We start from the raw sequence: 23,170 nt of genomic DNA, 5'->3' as shown, positions 1-23,170 counted from the left end.
AGAGTGAACAACAAATATTTATTCAAGTCGTTTTTGTCAACAAATGGTAAAATACAGAAGCACACGTATTTCGCGAACTTACGTCAAATCGCTAACAACTCTGACCAGTAGAGAGAACGCCTCTTTAGCTGCTCGCTGCTTTAACACATCCGGAAAACAGGAAAATCGTTGATGTCTTCTATGCAACTTCTGGATCAACTCCAGCGGCGACAAAAATGTCCTGTATGTAGTTAAGAATGCTTCCTGGTACAGGAAATCTGCACACAAAGTGGAGTATTTTGACAAATCTGTTGAAATATTTGTTCGTATCATGATTCAGAATTTAGATGTACAATATTTTCTAAGGTCCAATCAAATAATTTACAATAATTAACGTCCAGCCAGAACACAAAATACTAACCTGATTCCTTTTCATCTATTGCCGCGTGCAATAAATAGATTGAACATTAATTTTGAGACTGTAATATATTCACAAGTCTGGATGAAAATGAAATCAACTTTGTCTTTGGATTTTTCTGAACATCTTTAGATTATTTTTTAAACTTAACGACTCAAGAACATTACAATATTTATTAATCTTGTTCAAGGTTTTTACCATTTTTGTTGGCTTTAGTGGCATGTATGATCAGAGCGTCGGGATGCCCACCACGTATGTCAGGCCCGTCTTCCTCTGGTTTTTTCAATACCAAATACTTGCCGATGTCCAACTCTTCCAAAATACTTTCGTCTTGATCTACATCCAATAGTTCTAGGGTATTCTCATCAACAGAAATTGTTGATAGAGCATTGCTAGCTGGCCGAGAAGCCGGCAATGTGATTTCCGGTGGCACGTTATTGACCTGGAAATGTAACACAAATGTAAGCAAAAGTTTAGGAGAGCAACTGGCCAGATTGTTCAACTCTTTCAAATTATTCAGTTCAAATCTTGAGTTCTCCATATTTTTGCCTGTTTTGAAAGTACTTAGTTGAATGAGTGGCGATTGTCAAACTTCTTTAATATGAAAATGCAATGCAATTTCTGATAAATAATAATTCAATTTTAAATAAAAGATCAATAATTATGAGCAGTTGCCAAATTTCAGAATTAGCAGGCAATGTAATTTCGTATTAATTATACAGATATTTTGTTATGGGTCAACAGAATAAGAATCAAGGATTCAGAATTTCAATTGAATGATTGAAATTATCCGAACTCGAATCAAATGATTCGAAAAACTCGAACCACATCAAAACTCAAATTATTCTTAAAATTGTAATTATTCGAGCACTCGAATTATTTGAATCGAAAATCGAATCGCATATTATTAGTTAACTCGTATCAAATTATTCGATGCGCTTAATGAAAAGTGTCCAAATATTACCAGTGCTGCTGCACTTGGAGACGAAGGACTTGATTCTTTCTTTGCACTGGGCACGACTAGCTCGGCAGATTTCATTGGTACAGTAGCTGCGTCAGAAGAGAAGCTCTTTTGCATACTGACAACTGGCTTTGGCGACACTGGAGGAGGAGTAACGTTGTTCGATTTGATGGACCGGGACCTTTTTGGTGGTAATGCTGGTGGTAGACTATAATTATTCATAACATCCTCTATTAGCGGCGGTACGGTTACCGAAATACTGAAACAAACAAGAATTTCAATTTCAGATGTTTAAATTTTTAACATCTATAACTACAGCGTTGTAAAAAATGATTATGATCATTATCTGCATGAAAAGATAAGATTATTCAAATGTCAATTCATCGAGATAAGATTTGATCTACATAATCAAAAAGATAACGATGAAATAGGATATTCTTAAGGCATTGGGAAAAAGAATGGTTGATTTAAAAAAATATTCCTTCGCAGGTGATGAAAAAGAAAAATGTTACTACGCATGATTTTTTGTCGAGGCAATGAGAGATTTCATGGTAACAACTAGACAGTGTAGATTTTTTGAGGTAATGAAAGTAAAATGTAATTTGAGCAACAGAATATTTTTTTGTCCCCACAAAAATTATTTGTTTGCATCAAACGATTAATTTTTTCAATATTGTAAATTGCAGAGCAGTTTCTTTCAGAAATACGTTTTCATTGAAATCCATATTAATTTTCATAAAATAACTTCAGAGTCTTGATTCCAAATGGTGTGATCTACGTTTCAGTAAGCATTTTATATTATCTTTATACCGTAAAACAAGATAAATACAGACAGTAGATTTATGTAGATAAAGATCAAAGATGAACTTGACTCATATTATCTCTCTGACATAAAAGAAAAGGTGATCTATTTGAGATGGTAGCGGTGGCCACTAAGCTAAGAATAATCGATGCATCGATTAATCGAGTGCAAAAAAATACTGGAACACGATTTAACTGAATCGGTAAAAATGAATCGATTAATTGATTATTTCATATTTTTTTGAAACGTTGCATTTGAAACCGAAATTTTGTAAATTTCAGTATGTAGTCTTAATGATGAAAAGATTTTTTCGTAATCTATAGTTCCATTCAAAATATTTTTCAATTTCAGGTGAACATACCTATTCATATATCATTCACTTACTATATCAAATAGGTACTTAGTGAGTAACACAATGATAATAATTGATAGTTCAATTACATAAATTGATATTGTATTATATCGTTTATGAGAGTAAAAATCAAAAAAGCCGTTGTGAGAAAAAGTAATCGAGTCGGTCGAGTTTGAAACATAATCGATTATATTCAATTAATCGGCAAAAAATAATCGATTTAATCGAAAATTGATTATTGTTGGTCATTCTTTTGAGATGAATATGTTAAGTAAAATTATCTTTAATGGATAACGTACGACACTGCCTATGAAAGTTGCGACACTTACCTCGTGGCGTCGTGAGTGCTTGTAGTCGAATGCGCGACGAAAGAACAGGACTGCGTTGTGGTTAGCGACATTTCATGTTGCTGCCATTCGGCTTGCATGGAATTGTAAGCGGCTACCGAATGCCGCGTTCCCAATCCAGATATGAAGTCATTGTTGCTGTGAGCGCAGTTCCCGAACATCTCCATGTAAGCCATAACTGAAAGTGAAATGAATATGGGTGACAGTTTGAACAAGATTCGAGCGCAGTGTGACATTATAGTTAACACGAATGTTCGTATATTATATCGCATGTCTTGTTCTGGACTATGTTGTGAACATACACTAAAATTTGTTTTATTTGACTGAGAAAGAAGTTGATGCGATGCATAATGATGAGGATGAATGTGTAGTGCAAGAGACTTACTAGCATGACGATGTAACCTTACAAAGAGCATTGCAGTGTATCTGGTTCCAGTACGTAGAATAGGTAACACCGAGTGACACAAAAAAATCAGATATGCCAAATTTTTACTACATTAACATGTGTGTATTATAAATTACATTTAGACGATTCCTTCAGATATTATTCAAGCATTACTGCTACGCAATTGCTGTAGCTGAGAGTACTGAATTCTGACTTGACCGACAATTTAACATCAAACCAGTAGCTATTGGGTAAAGGTCAAATTAATTGGAGGAACAATCATCACTCCCACATGATCAACGGTTAAGATGGCAAGTCTTTTAATTTGATATGATGTATATAAGTTACACTGTGTTATACAAATTCCTGAAAATCAATAGCTAGGTATTGGGAATCATAGTAACCAGAAATTTGATAGAGTATAACAAATTTTCTCATTCCACGTCTTCCTGTTTTTCCTCTTTTCTTTCACTTGATGTACCAAATTTCATTTGTTTTTCCTTGCAGAGAATTACATCTCAATTTTTTAATCGTTTCCACTGGCAATAAGAGATGTGATCATAATCGTATAATTTGTTAGAACTTTAAGACATTATAATCTGGGTTTAGAAGAACGTTAATCACAGCCGAGTGTTTTGCTTTCATTATAATATTGAGCACTTTAGTAATTTGCTAGAGATGAATTACAAATAAAAGCAACAACACTGAAGGTATATATTAATGAAAATGCAAAATCAATGTCAAACGCCAATTTATGCTACAATATTCACTATGTAAAATCAAACCAAAAAACAGCAAGACATGCCGCTATTAAGCCGTTATGAAAATCCAAACAAAATGTTTCTTATGAGAAGAAATCAAGACTTAGCGTGAGGGTGTGTTTTGCTGTGGGTGGGTGCGTGGGCGGAGATCCCACTTACCGGAATATGCCACTGATTGGAACACTGAGGGATACAAAATAACGTGTCAGTTTTCACCTAATATATAACTCTATATATTTTTTCTAGTACTCTTTTATACTTTTGAGGTCATTCTCTGTGACAATTTTAATGGATATGATTTTTTATAAAACTGTTTTTGCCTTGTAACATCTGCGCAGAATCCTTGGAACACACTTTACACTGAGCGAATATATTCAAATACAAGTAGTAAAAATGAAAAATAATCCAATTCTATGTCACAAAGTCACAGCCAACTATTTATTTATATCCTTAATATTCAGATGCAGATACGACCAAATAGTGAATTCGATCATCATGTTACAAAAAATGTGGATGATGCATTGACAATTCTAGCAGCTCATCTTTAGACCAATGACATTTCTCGCTGGATAATAACAGAGCTTGCAGAGCTTGAGACTCCAGAAAGTATTTGAAAAATGTACATTAATCAATGAACACGTCAAGCTAAAGTACATATCACCTTGGTAAAGATATCCGAATAACAAAGAAGCGAAAAATAGAAACGGTGACCATGTAAAAACAGTGTCGCAAACTTTTTAAAAGATTCCAACAAAAATTATACAAATGACTGAACAGGTATAGAGGAGCCCAAGATACGTGGTTTTATATGATCACCGTTAATATTGCTTGAAATACACGAGCGATGAAACTTACTGTGCCGTTTCTTCAGGGGCAATGGTGGTGGTTTGTTTGTGTCTGGACTATCGCTGTTGGTCGTGTGCAAACTGCATGTTGACAAATGTTCATTCTCAGGTACATTATCGTACTGCGAAGGCTGCCGTTCCTTACGACGCCTCAACCTCTTTTCTGGAAGGGCTGGTGGTATACCGTTCATATCCGGTCTGCTAGCGCCGTCAAGTTCCTGTAATAAATATGTAACGAGTTGCACAAGTTTGTCAGTCATGGTGTGAAAGTATAATTGACTGCAGACAGGAAACAGAGAGTATTAATTTCGGGATTGAGGCGGTCGTGCAGACATACATATTTATTGCCGACGAAAAGCAGGATATAAGTGAAAATTATAAAGTATAAAACAATTCACAACACCCACATTTACCAGTTTTTCAAGCAAGGCTGCATCCCCATTGCCGCTGATGTTTGTGGTGCAATGGGTGCTTCTTGAGCTTGTGATTGTCCTTTGAGAGAAAACCGATCCGTTACTATCCGCAGATATTTTTTGTTGGGAAAACGATTGTTGTTGAGAACTGAATGATTGTGAATTAAAACTTATGCTACTTTGCTGTGAAGACCTTTTCGAAGTCATGCTGGATGCAGTCGTGTAACTTTGAGACGAACTACGCTGCGAGTGCATTGATGCAAAACCAGACTCTTGAGTCTGCGTTGATAGTCGTTCCATTTTGCCCTCTATACCTGAAAAAATTATAATTGCATTATTTCAAAATGTCTATATTCAATTTAATACATTCAACAAACTATTCTTCAAATTTTTTATGTATCGACCTATCGAGCTATCTAACAACAATAAACAAAACACCAAAGCAGTATAAAATTCGCTGCTCACGAAAGAATAATTTCACGTTTTCCCATGTTGAATTAGTCTTGAAAGTCATTTTGAACTTTACTTTGAGTACGCGTCGAACAGTGACATGTGTAAACACGACACAATTAACAACACAACTGAAATGCTCGGAGCCAAAATATATAAGACATTACTCATTCATAGATGTAATAGCGACTGGCTAAACGCCCACATGTAGCCTGAACTTGTGGCTATTTAGAGATTCTTGCGTAATTTTAGCTTTGAAATTTTTCCCCCTCTTGCTACTTTCGCAATCCACACCAACAGTGTCTGAATGATTTTGTACATTCCTACAGACAAGGTTACGAAATGGGTTCGTTAGGCTATAATCAATTTTGATTTCCAAAATCGGTAAGTGCAATTTGACATTCTCACACAAGCATCACAATTGAATGGTACTTACCAGTAAAAGGGTGAAGAATATCTTGTGGAGTTTGCTGACCCAGCAGCATTGTGCTAGGAAGATTTGGTTCTGAATTTTCCCAGCATCCACAGCTTGTGTTGCCGTTCACCTGCATGCCTGGAAAAGTATAATAAAAATCGACCTTAGCATAAATTAAATTCCGCAGAGTATGTTGAACCGTCGCATGTTGTTTTAGCAATAAAATTAGATACGGCGTACTTCAATATTGCGGAAAAGTAATTCGTTAATGCTTTCGTAGTGAACAGTTGAAACTTGATAAAATTGCGAATTCAAATGAATTGTGCTTTTCGATAATGTCTGCCGATTATTTGTGCAGCACTTACTTGGGCAGTTAGTTTGAGTCGTTTTTTGTTTTCTAAATCCAATTTCGTATGAAATAGCCATTCAAATGCATAAACCCTCGTCGTGTTAGTATATTATGACAAACTGCTTGATCAGAATTTATGCCTGTATGTATCACACGTATTATTCATTTCACACTAAACCTTGAATAGTATATAAATGCAGTAATTAGAAGATAATTGTAATTTAGAATAATTCTGGTTTTAAGACACGTATTAGTAATCTGTAATAAGCGTGGGTCTACCATGAGACATAATATTTTCTCTCCAACAAATCGTTTGATACTTCAAGGCAGAAACACACGGACTGACGTTCTAGCTTGGACAGGCTGTGCACCGAACTCCACTGCTGACTAAGCACCGGCACACTGTTCCTCTTTACTTATATGGTGACTGCTGGGATCAGGTTTCATGGAAATGGTAACTACTTTCGGAAGCGTCAGAGTTGGCATTCATTTCCGAACTTCAAATACGAATGATAATTCGCAAGAGGAATCGATCGGCGAAAGGGATACCCACTTCAACGAAAAATTTTCCTAAGTGAAGAGATTCTGACTTCACGTGATAATATACCCATGAAGCACACCTTGAATTGTAGCCATCAGACTGAGATCCATACTGTCATTAAGAGACTCATCATTGGGACCCATGATGGCGCGGATTTCATCTTCATCCCGTGAGTGATTCAAGGCAGAATCCAGACTTCCAGCCGAAGCGCTCAGAAGCGACGAGGAGTCCTCTGGCGACCGACTCCGCAGGGAAACCCTGTCCAGACTAGACGCAAGGATTGTTTCCGACTCATCGAGTAGCTGCTGGGCTCGAGTTCTCCTCTTCGGCGGAAGTGGCGGCGGTGGTCCAGCGGAGCTGTTTTCTTCGGAAGCGGATACGTTGGTCCTGCAACGGTAGCCAAGTCGATTTTTGTCGAAACAACAACAGCAAAGATTGCGAGCTACGAAGCTAACGATAGTTGAATGAAGCGTACCTATCCGGCAACGGTGGTTTAGGCGGCGGACTAGAGTCCCTGAGTATGGATTCGGAACTGTGCGAGCTTCGAACCAAAGTGTTGGCGGTTGCAGTCTGTTCCAGAATCTGTCTTTCTCTCGGAGTGAGTGGAATGTCGGGTAAGGAATTTCGTTGTGGCATGAGTTCCGCTCCAAATCCAGAAGTTCTGCGGTAATGAATGCAATGGAATGGGTCAGCGCTTGATTGGAAAGAACTCAAGGCTGTCTAGAGTACAAGAACAACACAAACAGTCAATGACACAATCAGTACCTGTACCTGTTATTCGTCGTTATCGGCGCAGGCTTCTGCCTGTTGAATATCTTCTCCTGCGCCAGACTGACCAGATTCTTGACGGCTTCCTCGACCAAGCTGATCACGTGGGTTACGTTGTCGCTGTCCAGAGCCGAAGACTGGTCACCATGAAGCAAGACGTCGTCGCAGAGCTTCAACAGTTGTGCCAATGCTTGGTAAACTTGATTCGTAGCCGATCCCAAGGTCGAACTATACCGGATACGCAAGAAAAGGAAGTATCAAGATTGTATTCCGAACAGAAGCCATTTGGCCAGTTTCCTGGCGACCTTCGGAATCGAGGAATCACCTGTTCTCGTAGAGCAGATAGGATTTCAAAACAGTGTGTATCGTGGTGACAGTTTCCAGGACGATCGTGCCGTTCCCTGGAAGCATCTCGAGCTTGTTCTTCGACACAACGTCTCGGAAGTGCAACAGCGCTAGCTGAACTTGTCGGACATGGCTGTGCAGATCGTGGAGCGGGTTCTTCTCCAAAGGATCTCCGCCGGTGTTTTTGTCCCGGGACGTCCTGGGGGACGAGGGCGAGGCGGCGCGAGTCCCGGTCCTACTGCCGCCTCCTGGAGCCCCACCCCCGCTGCCGCTACTTCCACCGGGGGAACGCATATGGGACAATTTCTCCAGGAAGTCCTCCTTGAAGGACCGCGCTCGTCGTGCCAATTTACCGCCCCGAGCCTTCCCGCTGTGCCTTTCCTCGACTTCTACAACATCGGTAAAAGATTTTCGTTATTAAACGGGGAATCTTTTCAACTTACTGGAAGCGTCACCTTTATTCGTTTACTCGTGAACACCTCAAGACTTCAGGAAGATAAATTACTCCAAGTGACTTTGCGAATTCACATCAAGAGTTCCGGTTGTAGTTACATCAGGTAAGTTGCGCAATACATTGTCAGTCAAAAAGGTACACAATTTGTAGGTTCATCAAGTTCATTTGATGGCACCATGCCTTCAAAAGATTTACCACAACAGAAACATCGGAAAACAAAATATGCAGTAAGTATTTGAACATTGAGCACGGATTTGATACATGCGAATACTATTAATTTGATAAATTTTGCGGCCATTTTGAATAATCCAACGCCTGATATGATAGGTATTCGGAATAATTGGAATACAATATACAGAGGTTGACACTCCACTGCAGGCCATTTAACTGCTGGGTCACAATTAGCGGTACGGCGAATTGAATTCGTTTGTTTACACTTGCCTGCTGCAAACTGACCGTAACAGCCAATTTATAATTAAAAAAGAGGTTTGATCGAAGCCGTATGTGAATCAAACAATAACGTGACGTGTATTGTATCACTGCACAACTGGCGGACTGATTCCATTATGTATTCGCGGTTGAGATTTTAGTTAGGAACTAGAGATTGATAAAAACCGTCAGACGTCATACAGTGGACGGGATATTCCTCCAAGATAAGGCAGTAAGAGTGCTTCATTCACATTCCTAACAAGGAAAAACTTCAGAGTCAAGTGGCAACTATGGAAGAGTGCAAACAACGTACATTTTATTTAGTTTATCACATCAGGAATCATGCAGAAAACCCGATAGATGTTTGCGCTCAAGGTGAATGAATGCACTCGATCAAAGGCCAAAGCCTGAATAATGTAGTTGCAGATCTACACTGAGGGTGAAAAATTGTGGGATTTTGCGATCTCGTTTGCCACTCGAAGCCCCAACCGACATAAACTTCAGATTTATGGTATCTGCACGCTATGCGGATATGAATGGGAAAAGAAACGAAATGTGATAGGATGACGCAGAAAGACATGGAAGAAACAGGAAAAGGGGGAAACGACGCATCGTATCGTCGCTGAGAACTAGCTATAAATTTTAATCCACCATTTCAGCAAATACCCGCACCGTCAGATGATGTGACATAAATTTCTCCGTGTGACTCTTTACAGGACTCAAAAGTTTATCGGTGCTCTTGTTCTATCAGAAGAATCCATCGAATTGAATTCCCTCGTAATGAAAATACGTGTGAACCTAAAAATTATTATTCTAGAGTTCTCTCTGAGATTAGAATTGTATGCTTCCTGATAAATTTTACAACCTGGTCAAGCATTCGAGGATTACAAATTTCCCTGACGTTGTCCTGAGAATCTAGCTATCGATTTGCCAATGCCGTTAGGGACTGCAATGGAAAGATGAGTTTATGGGGATGACGCTCATGTAAAGTCGAAAACTATGTCAAGGACAAAATCACGATCCAGTTTTATATCTATAAATGGAATGCCGTGTATATTACCCGGAAGTCACCGCACCCAGTAGGGCGTTTTAATTTTTTAAATTTATACACACGCCATGTTCATCGCATTGATACTACTCAAGTGATATTCTATCGCCGTAAGCTCAACGCCACGACGGTTTACCAGATATTATGCACGGCATATCTGAATAATGATAAGGTTGGACCCTGTAACCGCTGCACGAACATGAAAAGTCGACCGGTTTTCCAGTCGATTACAAAAAAAAATAAAAATTACAAGGAAATACGGAACAGTACCTATAATATAAACCCCTTTCACGAGCGGTCGCATTACCCACTCCATGTAACAGCTCCGTTTTATTTTATTTAAAACACACGTTTCACTGTACGCTCGACACTTTCGAACTCCTTGTTAAGATTCAAACGAATGAGTTTCAGCACTGCCGAAACCAGCGGTTAACCTGTCCTTTCGTCGATTCAACAGGACAAGTTAAATCAAACGACGTGCGTAGTTAACGAATTTTTAATCACCACGTTTTCAAGAGTTTTCACTCTTTGCCTGTCAGTGACTTTGATTCACGTGAGTATTTTTCTACATAACAGACGGACGGAAGGGATTTGAGTGTGTGTGTGTGTGTGTGTGTGTGTGTGTGTGTGTGTGTGTGGGGGGGGGGGGGGGCATTCCACGAAGTATCGATCAGGATCGGAAACTGGTATTTACGATTCAATTCAAATATTTTATTTTTGCGAAAGTACTGGTTCGACAACAAAGCCCATACTTTTTAAAAAATGTTCAAAATATTCGTGTCTGAAATATTGCTATCTCAGACCACTCATTTTCTAATCTTCGAAAAAATTCAGAAAATTGTAGGAGAATATGATATAATTTTTGAGCCCTATTCAAACATGGAGAATCCATCGCAACAGACGTTGGATTTTGAAAATGACGAAGTGTTCATATAAAAATGAACAAGAAACTTCGATACAACATGGATCGAAAAAAAAATAACTATCGAGGTCTTTACTAGGTTGCGCATCGAACGTCATTTCCAAAGTAGATGTTCTATGTACAGCAATGTTCATTAATGGGTTCCCAGTGGCTCACTATTTTTCGGAATCAAAACAGAAGCGAAGTTTTCTTTCTATAAAATTTTGTGTGTCTGTGATCAACGTATCGTTTGTTTCTCCTGTCACTTGCGTCACTAGTCATTGGCACATAAAATTTACTTAGAAAGGAAACTCGTTCTAGTTCTGATTCCGAAAAAATAGTGAACCACTGGAAACCCATTAATGAACATTATTGTATGTGTACTTCGGACGTGACGTTCGGTGCACTACTTAGCGAAGACCTCAGTAGTTACTCTTTTTCCGAATTGAACTCTGTGAATTAATACATGTATTTTTTTTCGCCCCTGTTATATGGAAATGGATTTTCATACGAAAAATGCATTTAAGGAGCAATTTTTGAAATTTTCATTACTTTTGAAATACAACCTTTGCTGCAATGAAATCTTCATCTTTGAATAGGGCTCAAAAATGATGTCATGTTTTCTTAGAATATTTTGAAATTTTCTGGTTCTAGAATTCAGGGCGGTCTCAAAATAGCAATATCTGAGATACGAATAATTGAAAAATTTTGAAAAAAAATAAAGACTTTGTTCTTCAATCAGTCGTTCGCGTAAACAATTAGGTTTAAACCGAAAATATCAATTTCCGATCTTGATCGATACTTCGTGGCATGCCCCATACACATATAGGTTATATGTGTAGATGCGATTTCCGCATACCCTCTACAACTTCGTGGTATCCGAGCTTGCGGGAAATCAAGCTCCATTCATGGATAATCATTGAAACCTGAATATCGAGGTTGATTGCACCAGACAAATGGAATATTATTCTTTGGAATATGGTAAAACATCGTGCGGAATAGGAGCTGCAGCGTCGAATCGAAATCGGAATAGTGAAACATCACTGTGCATGTGATAAAGTATTGCCATTATAAAATGACCGATCAACAGACGTGACGAAATTATAATTTGGAGCTGAACTCGAATCTTCAGAGCAATCTCAAAGTTTCAAATTTGATATTGATTCGAGCCGTTATACCTACAATCGAAACATAAGGCGGAATCCTTGTTTAGAATGTATGACAACGCATCACTGCAGGGACGGGAAGCTCCAGCCTCAGGACCATTATCCGCTCCTTCTCCAAGCACGTTTCAATGCTGGCTACACCGCGGTAGCCATACAACGTAGACAAGGCTCTGTTGCATAATGGAGTATCGGGTTGAATATACCGCGTTATCGCGATCGAACAGCGCACGCGCAAGCAAACACAGGACGATTCGTTACACGCTCCCTAGTACCTCCAGATAGACTCCAGAATATCGTTCATGAATCACAACGAATTCTCTGTCACTCTGGAATAAACCTCGCAAGCTCCGCTTCGTCTGCGGTGAAATTTTGCTTGTCCAAGGATTGTAAAAAAATCGAGAGTTGTTAGCCTGATTGTAAGTGTAACAATGTATTGAGGATTCAGTGAAAGTCCTTTGCGAAATGTCAGAATGAAAACAAAGCAGGTCAAATATGTCTTTTACTTAGTTGAAGTAAGGCTTTCATCAGGTTTGGCGCAAGATCAGAATATTGAATACAACGAATGAGAATGTAGAAATTCTTGGATCAAGTATAAACTGAAGACAGTCAATAAGTTTGAATTACCAGCTTGCCCATAAAGTGGCAGCAATGGCCTAGCGCGAGAGAACCAAAGCTTTTCCCCATGCCGCAGCAAAGCGGAAAAGGAAAGAAGGGGCAGCAGGAGTTATGGCTTACTAAAACTAATCTAGGCCCCTCCGACTTTATCTTTTGGAATAACAACGTATATGCGCACAGTATCACACACAGTAAAGTCGAAATAAAGTCCTAGAGGTCGGATGGATAGAACATTTGACCTAAGGATTGAGATACAGTGCTGCGCTGCGTTGCAGAATTTGCAAAGATAAGGGCCATAACAGTCGTAGTCGAACTCCTGCAAAGTTTAGCACTTCCCATAAGGGGCTGCAGTCTCCCGTCTGTTTGGTATTTCTCCAGATGTATAATGTCCTTCGGAAAAAGTATATAGGAACCATTACGGTCCCCAACAAGTTACACAAATGGTTTCTCTCAGGTACTGTGCAGTTCATCTTAGAAAATGATATCCGTACTTGATAATTCAGGGCTGAATTATATCTAGTTAACGGTCGAGTCGAGTTCCTGATGGCGTTAACTGCGTCGGTAAACTGTGTTTACATTAACACTGGAGGATTACGTCTTGCCATTTTTTGCTCCTGGGTATTCTGAAGTATTAATAACCTAGTAAATTGCATAATTTAGCCTGATGAGCAGAGTTCGTTGAAGCGAATAGTATGCGCATGCTGGGTTCATGAACTTTAAAACCATTAAAGAAGACAAAAAGTCGAAAAGCAATCATTAAACATAACAAATATTGAAAACTGAACGATGTAAGTAATTTATTAGTACTCATGATATTTATGCAAAATGCTGTATATCATCATCAAGAAGAAGGAAATACAAATTGACTGTAAACAAGAAAACACCTGGGTTACAAAACAATATCACTTATCTCGGGGGAATCCCAATCAATGCAAATCACATTACTCGCAACGTGGTGAATACAATCTTCGTTCCATCACTTTATGGTAATTGGATTTACATAGCTATATATATCCGTAACAGTCTAGAGCTGTAAATTTTTACATACATGATATTACGGTTTCATGCCCGATTTTATGTGATATTGTGTTGTATATAAAGTGTAATGTTATCTGAAAGTTGGTCGAGCGAATGCAAACAGACTCTGGAACGAATTGCATATGACACGAAGAGAAAGAACGTGTTGAATCTATTTAACAGGTTTTCTCCAAAAATTGACCAACTGCTTCAACTACTTTTTAATAGAGTTGGAAACAGAATTCACTTTGTACTTTTCGATTCAACAAAGGTGCGAATTTGTCCCAGCCCAATTGGAGACCAGTCATTTTTTCGACAATAGATTAGCTTCCAACACATTTTTCAAAAATAAAATTATATTTTCTGACGTTGCACATATGCATTCAACAGGATTCCTTACCCTTTACCATCAATTACAAATAGTGAAGATCACTTAGGTTCAAATGTAGATATAAGTAGTTAAAGTTCATTTTAATAAAGCAACAAACAAAACTACAGGAGTACTGTAACAATAATTCAAGAATTAAGTTGAAATCGATCAGGATATACTAGCTATTACCAGTCAGAAAAATTTCAAGAATGCCTCGCGACTATTTATTCATTATTACACGCATTTCTGAGTGCAGGGAAATCGTGAGTTTTCTCCTAAGGAGATCGTCCTGCGATGTATTAGCAGTGATTCATGTGTCAATGGGATGCTGAAACATGCCAAATTATTCAGAATAATTGGTTCGAAATAAAAAAAAATAAATGAATACATAAAAAAGCTCATGGAAATTTTGCGAAGAAATTAGTATTCGAAATTAAAATCAGTCTTCGAAATGTAGCACGTTTATTCACATTCCATTTCTTGTTATTGATGGACCAAGTGCAGAAGCACAGGTGCCGCTGAGCACGAGGGTCGACGACACAGCTGTGGTAGCAGAATACTATTTTAAACTTGTGAGATCGATAGCTGATGGGGAGATTTCGAAAAGACAAACGAGGATCTTAGGGCTGGACGTGGCAATTCCGAGATCTGGAAATAGCCAATCTCTTATCGAGACTCCCATCAGCAGTGATTTTATTTCGCATGTTCACCTGCATCCTATCCAATTACCTCGGTATGGATTTTGATAGTTCCTGCGACTCGCTAACGGAAGAGGCAATTTCGATGTCCAGATTCCTGCAGACAGTTTTTCGAATTTTCAACCCATCTAAGAAAACCTGAATGATTGATTATTGCGTTTCCAAGTTCTGCACAGCGCAGCGTCGTGAAAAGAAGCGTGGAATTATAAGTAACCTTTCACTTCCGTTTTGAAGGGCAAATAATTGCCTTTCCTTCTAATTGATTATCGACCCGTTCCCGCGACCCGACAATCCACTGTAATGGATTTTCGATTACGGAATTCATTTGGCTCGATCCTCTGCAATTCATGCACCTGCAGTATGCCCTGGGTGTACCCATTTCGTGTTATAGCCACCGCACTTTGGGTAATAGCTTTGTCGACACATTCTATTACCTCGAGACCCTCGTATAAGGGACATGATGATTCACAAGCTGCGGTGGTAACCACCAGCGATATCACATCGATAAATAAGCTGTACATATCCGAGGCATTGACACATTCTGTACTAATTACATTTCCACGCAGGTCTCTCAAACTCGGTTTTGGGTGAATTGGGATTCCGATATCGATAAACCGTTTTATGCTGACCATAGTTAGGATAATACGCGACAAATCCAATGCAGAGGAGGCTCAATTTTGCACTACCATGAAAAGGGTGACGACTAAGTTACTCGCCGAGAACTCAAAGTTCTGCTCCACAAGGTAACATCGTCTCGGTTGCATTCCGTAGCTGACGAGCATTATACTGAAATAGTTTTGGGGGCGATGTACCAACTACCACCAAAGCGTAGTTGGCACCCCTGGTAAAGTATGCGGAGATATTTGGTTGGTCGAATGGTGGTAAGCGTGTCTGATTTACGTAGCAAGTTGGACAAGACCCGTGAGTTGCAGTTGCAGCCACCGTACAGCAAAAACCGAACAAACTGTGTCTAAATTTAGAGAAGGAAGAACACAGGACTTTCCTACGGGAGTCGAGCATCGCGTAACTCAGGGAGAGAAGGAGAAAGCGAGAGCCTAGGAACTCTGAAATGTGGGAATTGCGGAGCTGTGCTTCGGACGGACGCTTTTGGACGTTCCTAAATTTAGGGGCCCGAGGCGTAGTAAGTAGCCGAGAAGGATGGCAACCAGTCTGCCATACCGTCACGCTGACGCTAGAAACATGTGGTCCAGATACCGGTCTCCTAGTTTTTCAGCTTCAAACAACTTGTCAGTCATAGGCAAAGCTAAGCGGTGGTTAACATTGCCAGTAGGGATAGCTAGAACAGCCATCGTATTCAAACGCAAGATAAGAGGATCTTTGTACAAAAGAGATCCACGATTTCGATTGTACAGCACTTTGATATGCAATGTAGGATTTATTTCACAGTATAAGTACTAAAGCCAGATTCTCTGTCAAGATGGCAATTTCGCGATTATAACAATAAAGGAGGTTAATATTAGTTACACACCGCATTGATTGGCAATGATTCGGCTTCCTGTGTGGGGGCGCAAATCTGCGGCAAACAAGGTTGTTACACCTCTGCCAGAGCAAAGTGATCAATTCAGCACCGAGGCTCTTAACTCTGCAGTTTTTCTTGATCAATCATTACAGCCTAAAGGCCTTATTCGAGCGACAGTGCGACCTGAATTATTCATAGCGATCGTTCGCACCCGCGTATGAATACTACGATTCAAGCTTGCAAGCTAACGATACCCAATAAATTGATTTAAAACAAAAGCTGAGAGGGCGTATCAAACTTCGTGTCTTGAATGACGACTGTGGAGAAGACTGACAGCGAAATTCTATCCTACACGTCAAACCGAAATCCGAAACGCGATTTGAGACCATGATGAAAGTGACAGCGATACTCTGCAGGGACTGTAAGGCGACAGATGGTCATGACGTAAATCAAAGACAGCGTTAATGTGTCGGACAGATACCTAACCTACTAGCAGCTTATTGCGACCTCGGTGCACCGGACACGAGCTCATGGAACTCGTCGTCCCTATCGCCGGAGGTTCAATCAACGCCCTGGACACGCGTCCTACCAATAATGAAGCAATTAGGGAGGCAATATCCAGCGGAATTCAAGAACAGCAAGTGCGCCGTTTCCCAGTTAGCTGGATTCAACAATAAGTAGGTATACACATGATGTATAATAGGTACCTGCTGGATATACAGTATGGTGATTACGTAATGATATGGGTTAAATCGAATTCGCGGGTAAATGTTAAAGCGATGTGATGTTTCCCTTCCGGCAAACGATTCCAGGATCCATAAAGGAATCCGTTTCAAAAGAGCGTAAAAACACGTAACCGTGGTGAAAAGTTGAAAAGAGGATCCTGAACTCTTGTTTGGCTGGACACGTTGGCTGAAAAATGTAAAAGAAGTGGTTCTTCGTGACACGAAACCACTTTACCAGAGAGAAGTTGCCCACTTTTGCCGAGAGCCTCGTTGTCTGCGAAAGAAACGTGACACACGGCGTGCAAGTCTTGTTTAGTTAAGAGCGAGGGGGACTCTTGGAGAACGAAAAAAGGAGTTGAGATGAGTTTAATGTCGTGATGGGTACTAAAGAGATAGAGACAGAGAGAGAGTTCCGAGTTCCGACTAAAGTTGAAGCACGCGAGAGAATAATATACAATTAGGAAACGCGGAAGGCGCCGATTGCAGAACAACAGATCGAGAAGAATCATCGCCACAAGAGGATATAAAGTGACAAAGCTAGCCTTTCTTCCAGTGCAACAAAATAATTTTCAGCACGCAAATGAATAGCAATAATTATATCTGCCAGTTTGAACGTCCGTCGACCTGTCTCTAAGTACCAATCAGCCTTCCAATCATCTGATACAGAGTGTATGGAATAGGTGTACAAAACATGTGACTAACGCATTTGAAATGTTTTGAGATGAAGCACCTGGCCACTAAGTGACTGATTGCATGTTAGATCAGTGGAGAATTATTATTACAATGGTCTTGGATTGAACCAGGTATAAAACTGCTCAAATGCTAAATACATCTGGACGATACGAATCCAATCGTCAACGTCGATTTGTTGCCAAGGAATTCTGATCTCGGGTCAGCGGAATCCGTATGCAAGTGACGTTATGTTGGAGGCACCGAAGAGGATAACCGGTGCTGATCGGCAACTTCTAATCAAGTCGACTGTGGCATGTACGTACACTCTCGAGTATATGGTAAACTCTGCTAAAGTTTTGATCGAGGCAACTGCTGAGCTAACGGAGCTCAAATGCCTTTCAGCCGTTAATTACCCCACCAGCTTTCGAAAGCCTGGTGTTAAGTTATGAGTCTCGATCAATCTTGAATTTGGAGTCACTTTTTTCGTACTACAAACTCGCGCAAATTAGGAACGAAAATTGTACCCCGGATAAATTCAGATTTGAGGGATAAATTCACGCTTGGTGATCTGTTCAGCATGTAATTTAAATCTTCAAGCAATATACAGAGAGATATATTTATATGTGATTTGTAATTTAATTATTTTAATAGCGTTGTATACAGCCTCAGCCAAGAAATTTTCTTGCGGAAAATTTCGATTACGAAAGCATTAAGTTGAACTTCTAAATTGGAGCTTAACTCGAGAAATCGCGTCGGAATAAAAATTATTCCACACAATTTCCATAAAGCTTGGAAATACGCGATTACACACAGAGATATTTTGTGTAATTTTCGGGCTCGAACGGTGTTACAAGATTGTTTAAACTTATTACGATCAAAGCGGGAGAAATAAATGGATTGCACGCGTTAAAGCAATCTCGAGAGAACTTTGACCCGAGCGTGAACAGCGTTGGACCGAAGACAGAGAAGTAAAAAAAAAAAATAATAACGAGAAGAACCGTGGATACGGAAAACGATACTTAAACTTTTACATTGAGTTAGAATATCTAGAACTTTATCAATTTCATGTAGACACACAGTTGCCAAAGTTGTAATCGTGGTGGGTTGGTCGCAAATGTACAAACAATTTTTAGCTATTTGAGTACATTCCCGACGCTAAAAAACTTTACCGAAGGATTAAGTCAAAAACGCTTCAATTTCTTACGGTAAGAAACATTTCTTTACCAATCATGCGCGGTTAAAAATGCAAAGTTTGTTTGTTATTCATTGACTCCGAACTGTTTTGCCGTTGGAAAAAGCTTATAAATCATGGACGAGAGTTACGAAAATGGTGGGGGCAAATATTTCTGAAACCCTTCCGTACGAATCTGAATGCATTTAGTTAGCGTGCGAATGTAACGGAGATATCACAACTTCAATTATAATCACTCATCTACGTTTCAGCGCTTGTAATTTGTGGCGATATCTCAAAACAAGGACGTCGTAAAAATTTTCTAGGCTTTTGGTCAGATCTAATTGCTCGACTGCGGTTTGTTTGTGAGGGCTTAAGAATCCTTTTTTCGTCCGCCTGAGCACCGGCTACGTCCCTTCTCTCAGAGTGTTTTCCTGAATTACCCCAGCAAGTTGCTCTAATTGCTTGGGTGTCCCATGTTTGGGTTCGTCACGACCTTCCTCTCTCTCTCTCTTTGAGACAAATACATAGTAGGGTGTCGGCAGTAGAGTTCCTGCAGGATACATTCCCACCTTGTCTGGCTTCTTCGCACCCCAATAACCCAGTCGAGAACTATTCAGAAAAATGAATGGAGTTCTCGACGGTGAAAGCAGCAGAGGTAAGGTCGTCGATTTTCGTTTCAAATAGAAGCGGTCAGGTAGAAGTGCGGAAGGTCAGGTATCGATGGGCGATAGCTGCGAGTCTAGACGCAATGGACAACTTGTATAACGTTTGAACCGTCTTAGACAAACAGTCCGGTGTAACTTTCCATTAGCTACATAACTGCGCGGGCAAAGAATCCTTCGCCGCGGAATTCCGTTTTCGAAGATATCGCATCAAACATTGGAATCATAACCAGCCAGATGATACGAAGAATTTGAAACACCGCTTTCTCTTGGAAGTCACAGTTGGACTGACATGAGCGCAGTGTGCAAACCTGTTGGGATTCCGAAAGGTTCGAACACGTGTCTATCTCACGAGTACTTAATTAATAAAATTGAACCATACGCTACGGATAATAAAGCTCTCTTCGCAAGGAACTTGACGTCACACACGTGTGTCATCGACATCAGCGTGATTAACGTATAGGCCGGAGTGAACGAACGCAATTACAAATTAGTTCTATCACAGTATATGAAAATGGTAAACACGACGTGAATGCTCATTCTGGGCAACAACAGAAATAAGCTACTTCCCGCCATATTGAATACCTTCTCACGAAAGAGGAAACTTATCTGAGTTTAGTCTCGTTTTAAAATTGTTAATAATTATTCACGCGAGGCATGTGAATTGTGAGTAGTGAGCTGTTCGTTACTAGAGAAATACACATAGAAAAATATAATATCCCGATGACTTAAACGGCGCGACCTTCGCACTTCTTATTAAGAAATTAGCGGTCTGACAATCGCGGTTTACAGACTGACCGGTTTGTGATCTCACCACGACATAATTTCAGATGGCATATAATATCACTTTATAAAATCACGTTGAAAGTATTCCACGAGGTTACTTGTACCACAAATTGTACAACATACAGTAACATTCATTATTGGGGTACCAGTGGCTCACTATTTTTTTGGGACCAAAAGTGGAACAAATTTCCTTTCCAAGCGATTTTATACCCAAGTGACAGAAGAAACAAACGATACGTTGATTATACAAACATAAAATTTCCATAGAACGAAATTTTGTTTCGCAATCAGTTTTGATTTCAAAAAACAGTGAGCCACTGGAAATCCATTAATGGAGATTACTGTACATGTGATTGAGTTGTCGCGATTGCCATTATTGAAAAACGTTCGTTGGATTATCAAAACTAATCAACGGTAGATAAGCTTGTATAATTACCAAACACGTAGTCCACATATCACAAATGTTTGGGACATAAATCACTTGCTCAAGTACACACATAATTGTAGATACGTTTTCATCGTTTGTGATTGATATATCTAAGAATGGAAATTTCTCAACGACGGTACGACATGCAAACGCTCAAGAAAGATGAAATCTACGCATGAAAAACTGCCAACGAGCAAATGGACAACTACACTACACATGTGAAAAAGAGTTGTTATTTTCTGTCTCGCTGGCGTCGTTGGACAAAAAGTGCAAGAGTGCAGTTCTCGAGTTGGGATCTCAAGTCAACCGTCAAGTTTCAGGTCCACAGTGTTGTCGTAGCATTAGAACCAAGTAACCAAAAACTGATCACAGCCCAAACCGCAGACGATGCGCACTTAGCGATGTGATAATCGGACTAACGTCGAATGGATATAATCGTAAACCTGCATCACTTACAATTTCACTTTTCTTCCTTGGAACTGAACGTCACGACGCAGATAAGATAAGCACTCTCCGATCTATCGGCGAACGCTCGATCGTTGAACGACACTTAGAGGAACCACCTCGGCGTAGGTCAAAAGTCGACCGGAGTTTAATGGGAAATTTTCTCGACAATGAAGAAGAAAGAACGCGATGTCGCCGAGAAGGAGGAAACTCGAATAGGAGCTCCGACTCCTTGCCCAACCAACTGCCTGACTGAATGCTTCGCGTCCGGACGGTGTGGCGTGTGCGCACCGACTGTTAACTAGCCCAGCCCGTCCAATCCTCATCCTCTCTCCTTCGCTTCGCTCTCTCCTGGTGAGGATATTCTGCTGCTTATGTCTGCCCGTATAAGCACATACACATTCAATTTTATTTATAACCGTTTTACATGAGGTATTGGCACGAGTCTAATGAGCAGTTGTGCCGATTCGCATTACGCCTCATCTCGTTGTACACCAGATACTGAGGCAATCCCTGATTGAGGTACTGTTTTTTATTCGGTCGCTTTTTTATTTTTACTAAGTCGAATGCGTATTCTTCTGTTCTTATCTTCAATTTATTATTCCTACGTTTTCTGTCATTGTCCTATCATGATTCTCATTCTCTTCTCTCTATTTTTGAAAACGGTAAGTTATATTGTACCTACTTGCAAATAACACATTTGTGCATAAAAGTACAGAAATCAAATTGAACGAGGATGCCTCTGTCTAAAAGCAGTCTTTCGCTACATGTTTCTGAGGCGTGACGCCATTCCACGGCTGATTCATCAATTATTCTCACTTTCCTTCTCACTCTCACTCTCTCTCTCTCTCTCTCTCTCTCTCTCTCTCTCTCTCTCTCTCTCTCTCTCTCTCTCTCTCTCTCTCTCTCTCTCTCTCTGCACTCTTCTAGCGTCTCTTTCCCCCCGTCTGACGATGCGCCGCACACGTCTTTGCGGCGTGGATAAACCGAGCCTCCTATACTGAGCCAGATAAACCAAATACAAAATACAAAATCTCTCGAGTCTTGTCATATCGAGTGGCTAAAAATAGAACCGTAGTGGCTGGAAAGAATTGTGCAGGCGATGATCAATGTGACCACCATTACCAGTACCAGCTATCTGCAGGACTCCAGGATCAAGATAATCCGACGTGCTAATGTGCAAGGATATTTATGGGCCCGACTGTCCTTTGCGGCAACAAAACTGAGCCGACATTGTGCTGGAAACACGTGTGTGTTGAACTGTGCACAACATTCCTTCACCATACCGACGTGTGGGCGTCGAGGAGTCGAGCCTGGAGGTTCGTTTTGAACTCTCGGAATATCACCAGGTCAAAGGGGACAGACGATGATGAGCATAGAACTCGGTCCAGCTGAATTTCCCGGACTCTCGATAAAATCTAGTTCGCGGAGTTTCTTCCTACACTCCGCGAATACATTTAACCAAGGATTCACCTCTCAACAAAGCTTAGAGGTCATCCATGAACTACGTTACCATTTTCGGAGGTGGGTAAAACTGGTAATGTAGTTTATGGCCGACCTATTAGTAGAATGCAAAAAGTAACACCTGCGTCATATATGTTAATACCTGACAGTGACGATTGAGCGTGACTTGATCTGATTTCGAGATCGGATGCACTATGATCGGCTTTCCAATCAACCCTCTGTGAGCTGAAGGATGAGTTCAAGGAATCTAGTAGCTCGTACAATTCTTGACAACGCAACTGAAGGGACAAAGCCGTGAAGATTACATAAGAAAACCGAACTCCACATGGAAAAATATCTGCCTACAATAAGATGTCACTAGTGTTCCATGTGCACCGAAGACAGTGGAGGGAGTACAAGGCGACAGTTTGAATGGAAAACTTTCCACCAATCACATTGCAAAATCAATGATTGGTCGATCTTGGGCATCCCTGCAACCAATGACACTTCGGTGCAAATAGAACTGGT

General features: G+C 40.1%; 1 protein-coding gene across 12 annotated transcripts in view; it reads right to left on the bottom strand.

Annotated features, from left to right (window-relative positions):
- LOC107221359 (guanine nucleotide-releasing factor 2) overlaps positions 1 to 23,170 on the bottom strand; it is a 50,634-nt gene that overhangs the window by 7,196 nt on the left and 20,268 nt on the right. The window contains exons 2-15 of one of the 12 annotated variants that reach the window (XM_046733202.1): positions 8,587 to 8,765; positions 8,112 to 8,520; positions 7,784 to 8,014; positions 7,494 to 7,679; positions 7,098 to 7,405; positions 6,150 to 6,266; positions 5,258 to 5,577; positions 4,861 to 5,068; positions 4,165 to 4,188; positions 2,842 to 3,037; positions 1,362 to 1,617; positions 596 to 839; positions 401 to 415; positions 83 to 287 (exon numbers count right to left, since the gene is read on the bottom strand). In XM_046733202.1, the coding sequence (XP_046589158.1) occupies positions 83 to 287; positions 401 to 415; positions 596 to 839; positions 1,362 to 1,617; positions 2,842 to 3,037; positions 4,165 to 4,188; positions 4,861 to 5,068; positions 5,258 to 5,577; positions 6,150 to 6,266; positions 7,098 to 7,405; positions 7,494 to 7,679; positions 7,784 to 8,014; positions 8,112 to 8,425 (2,624 nt within the window). In that variant the 5' untranslated portion in view covers positions 8,426 to 8,520; positions 8,587 to 8,765. Of the gene's footprint in view, positions 1 to 82; positions 288 to 400; positions 416 to 595; positions 840 to 1,361; positions 1,618 to 2,841; positions 3,038 to 4,164; positions 4,189 to 4,860; positions 5,069 to 5,257; positions 5,578 to 6,149; positions 6,267 to 7,097; positions 7,406 to 7,493; positions 7,680 to 7,783; positions 8,015 to 8,111; positions 8,521 to 8,586; positions 8,766 to 21,211; positions 21,483 to 23,170 lie in introns of those variants that run through there. The other 11 variants (XM_046733197.1, XM_046733199.1, XM_046733201.1 and 8 more) reach the window with 11 other exon arrangements.

Source organism: Neodiprion lecontei, chromosome 2 (genome assembly GCF_021901455.1).
Source record: "Neodiprion lecontei isolate iyNeoLeco1 chromosome 2, iyNeoLeco1.1, whole genome shotgun sequence".
Taxonomy (NCBI): Eukaryota; Metazoa; Arthropoda; class Insecta; order Hymenoptera; family Diprionidae; genus Neodiprion; species Neodiprion lecontei.
The sequence above is the reverse complement of the archived record's forward strand: the minus strand, read 5'-3'. Positions and strand labels throughout refer to the sequence as shown.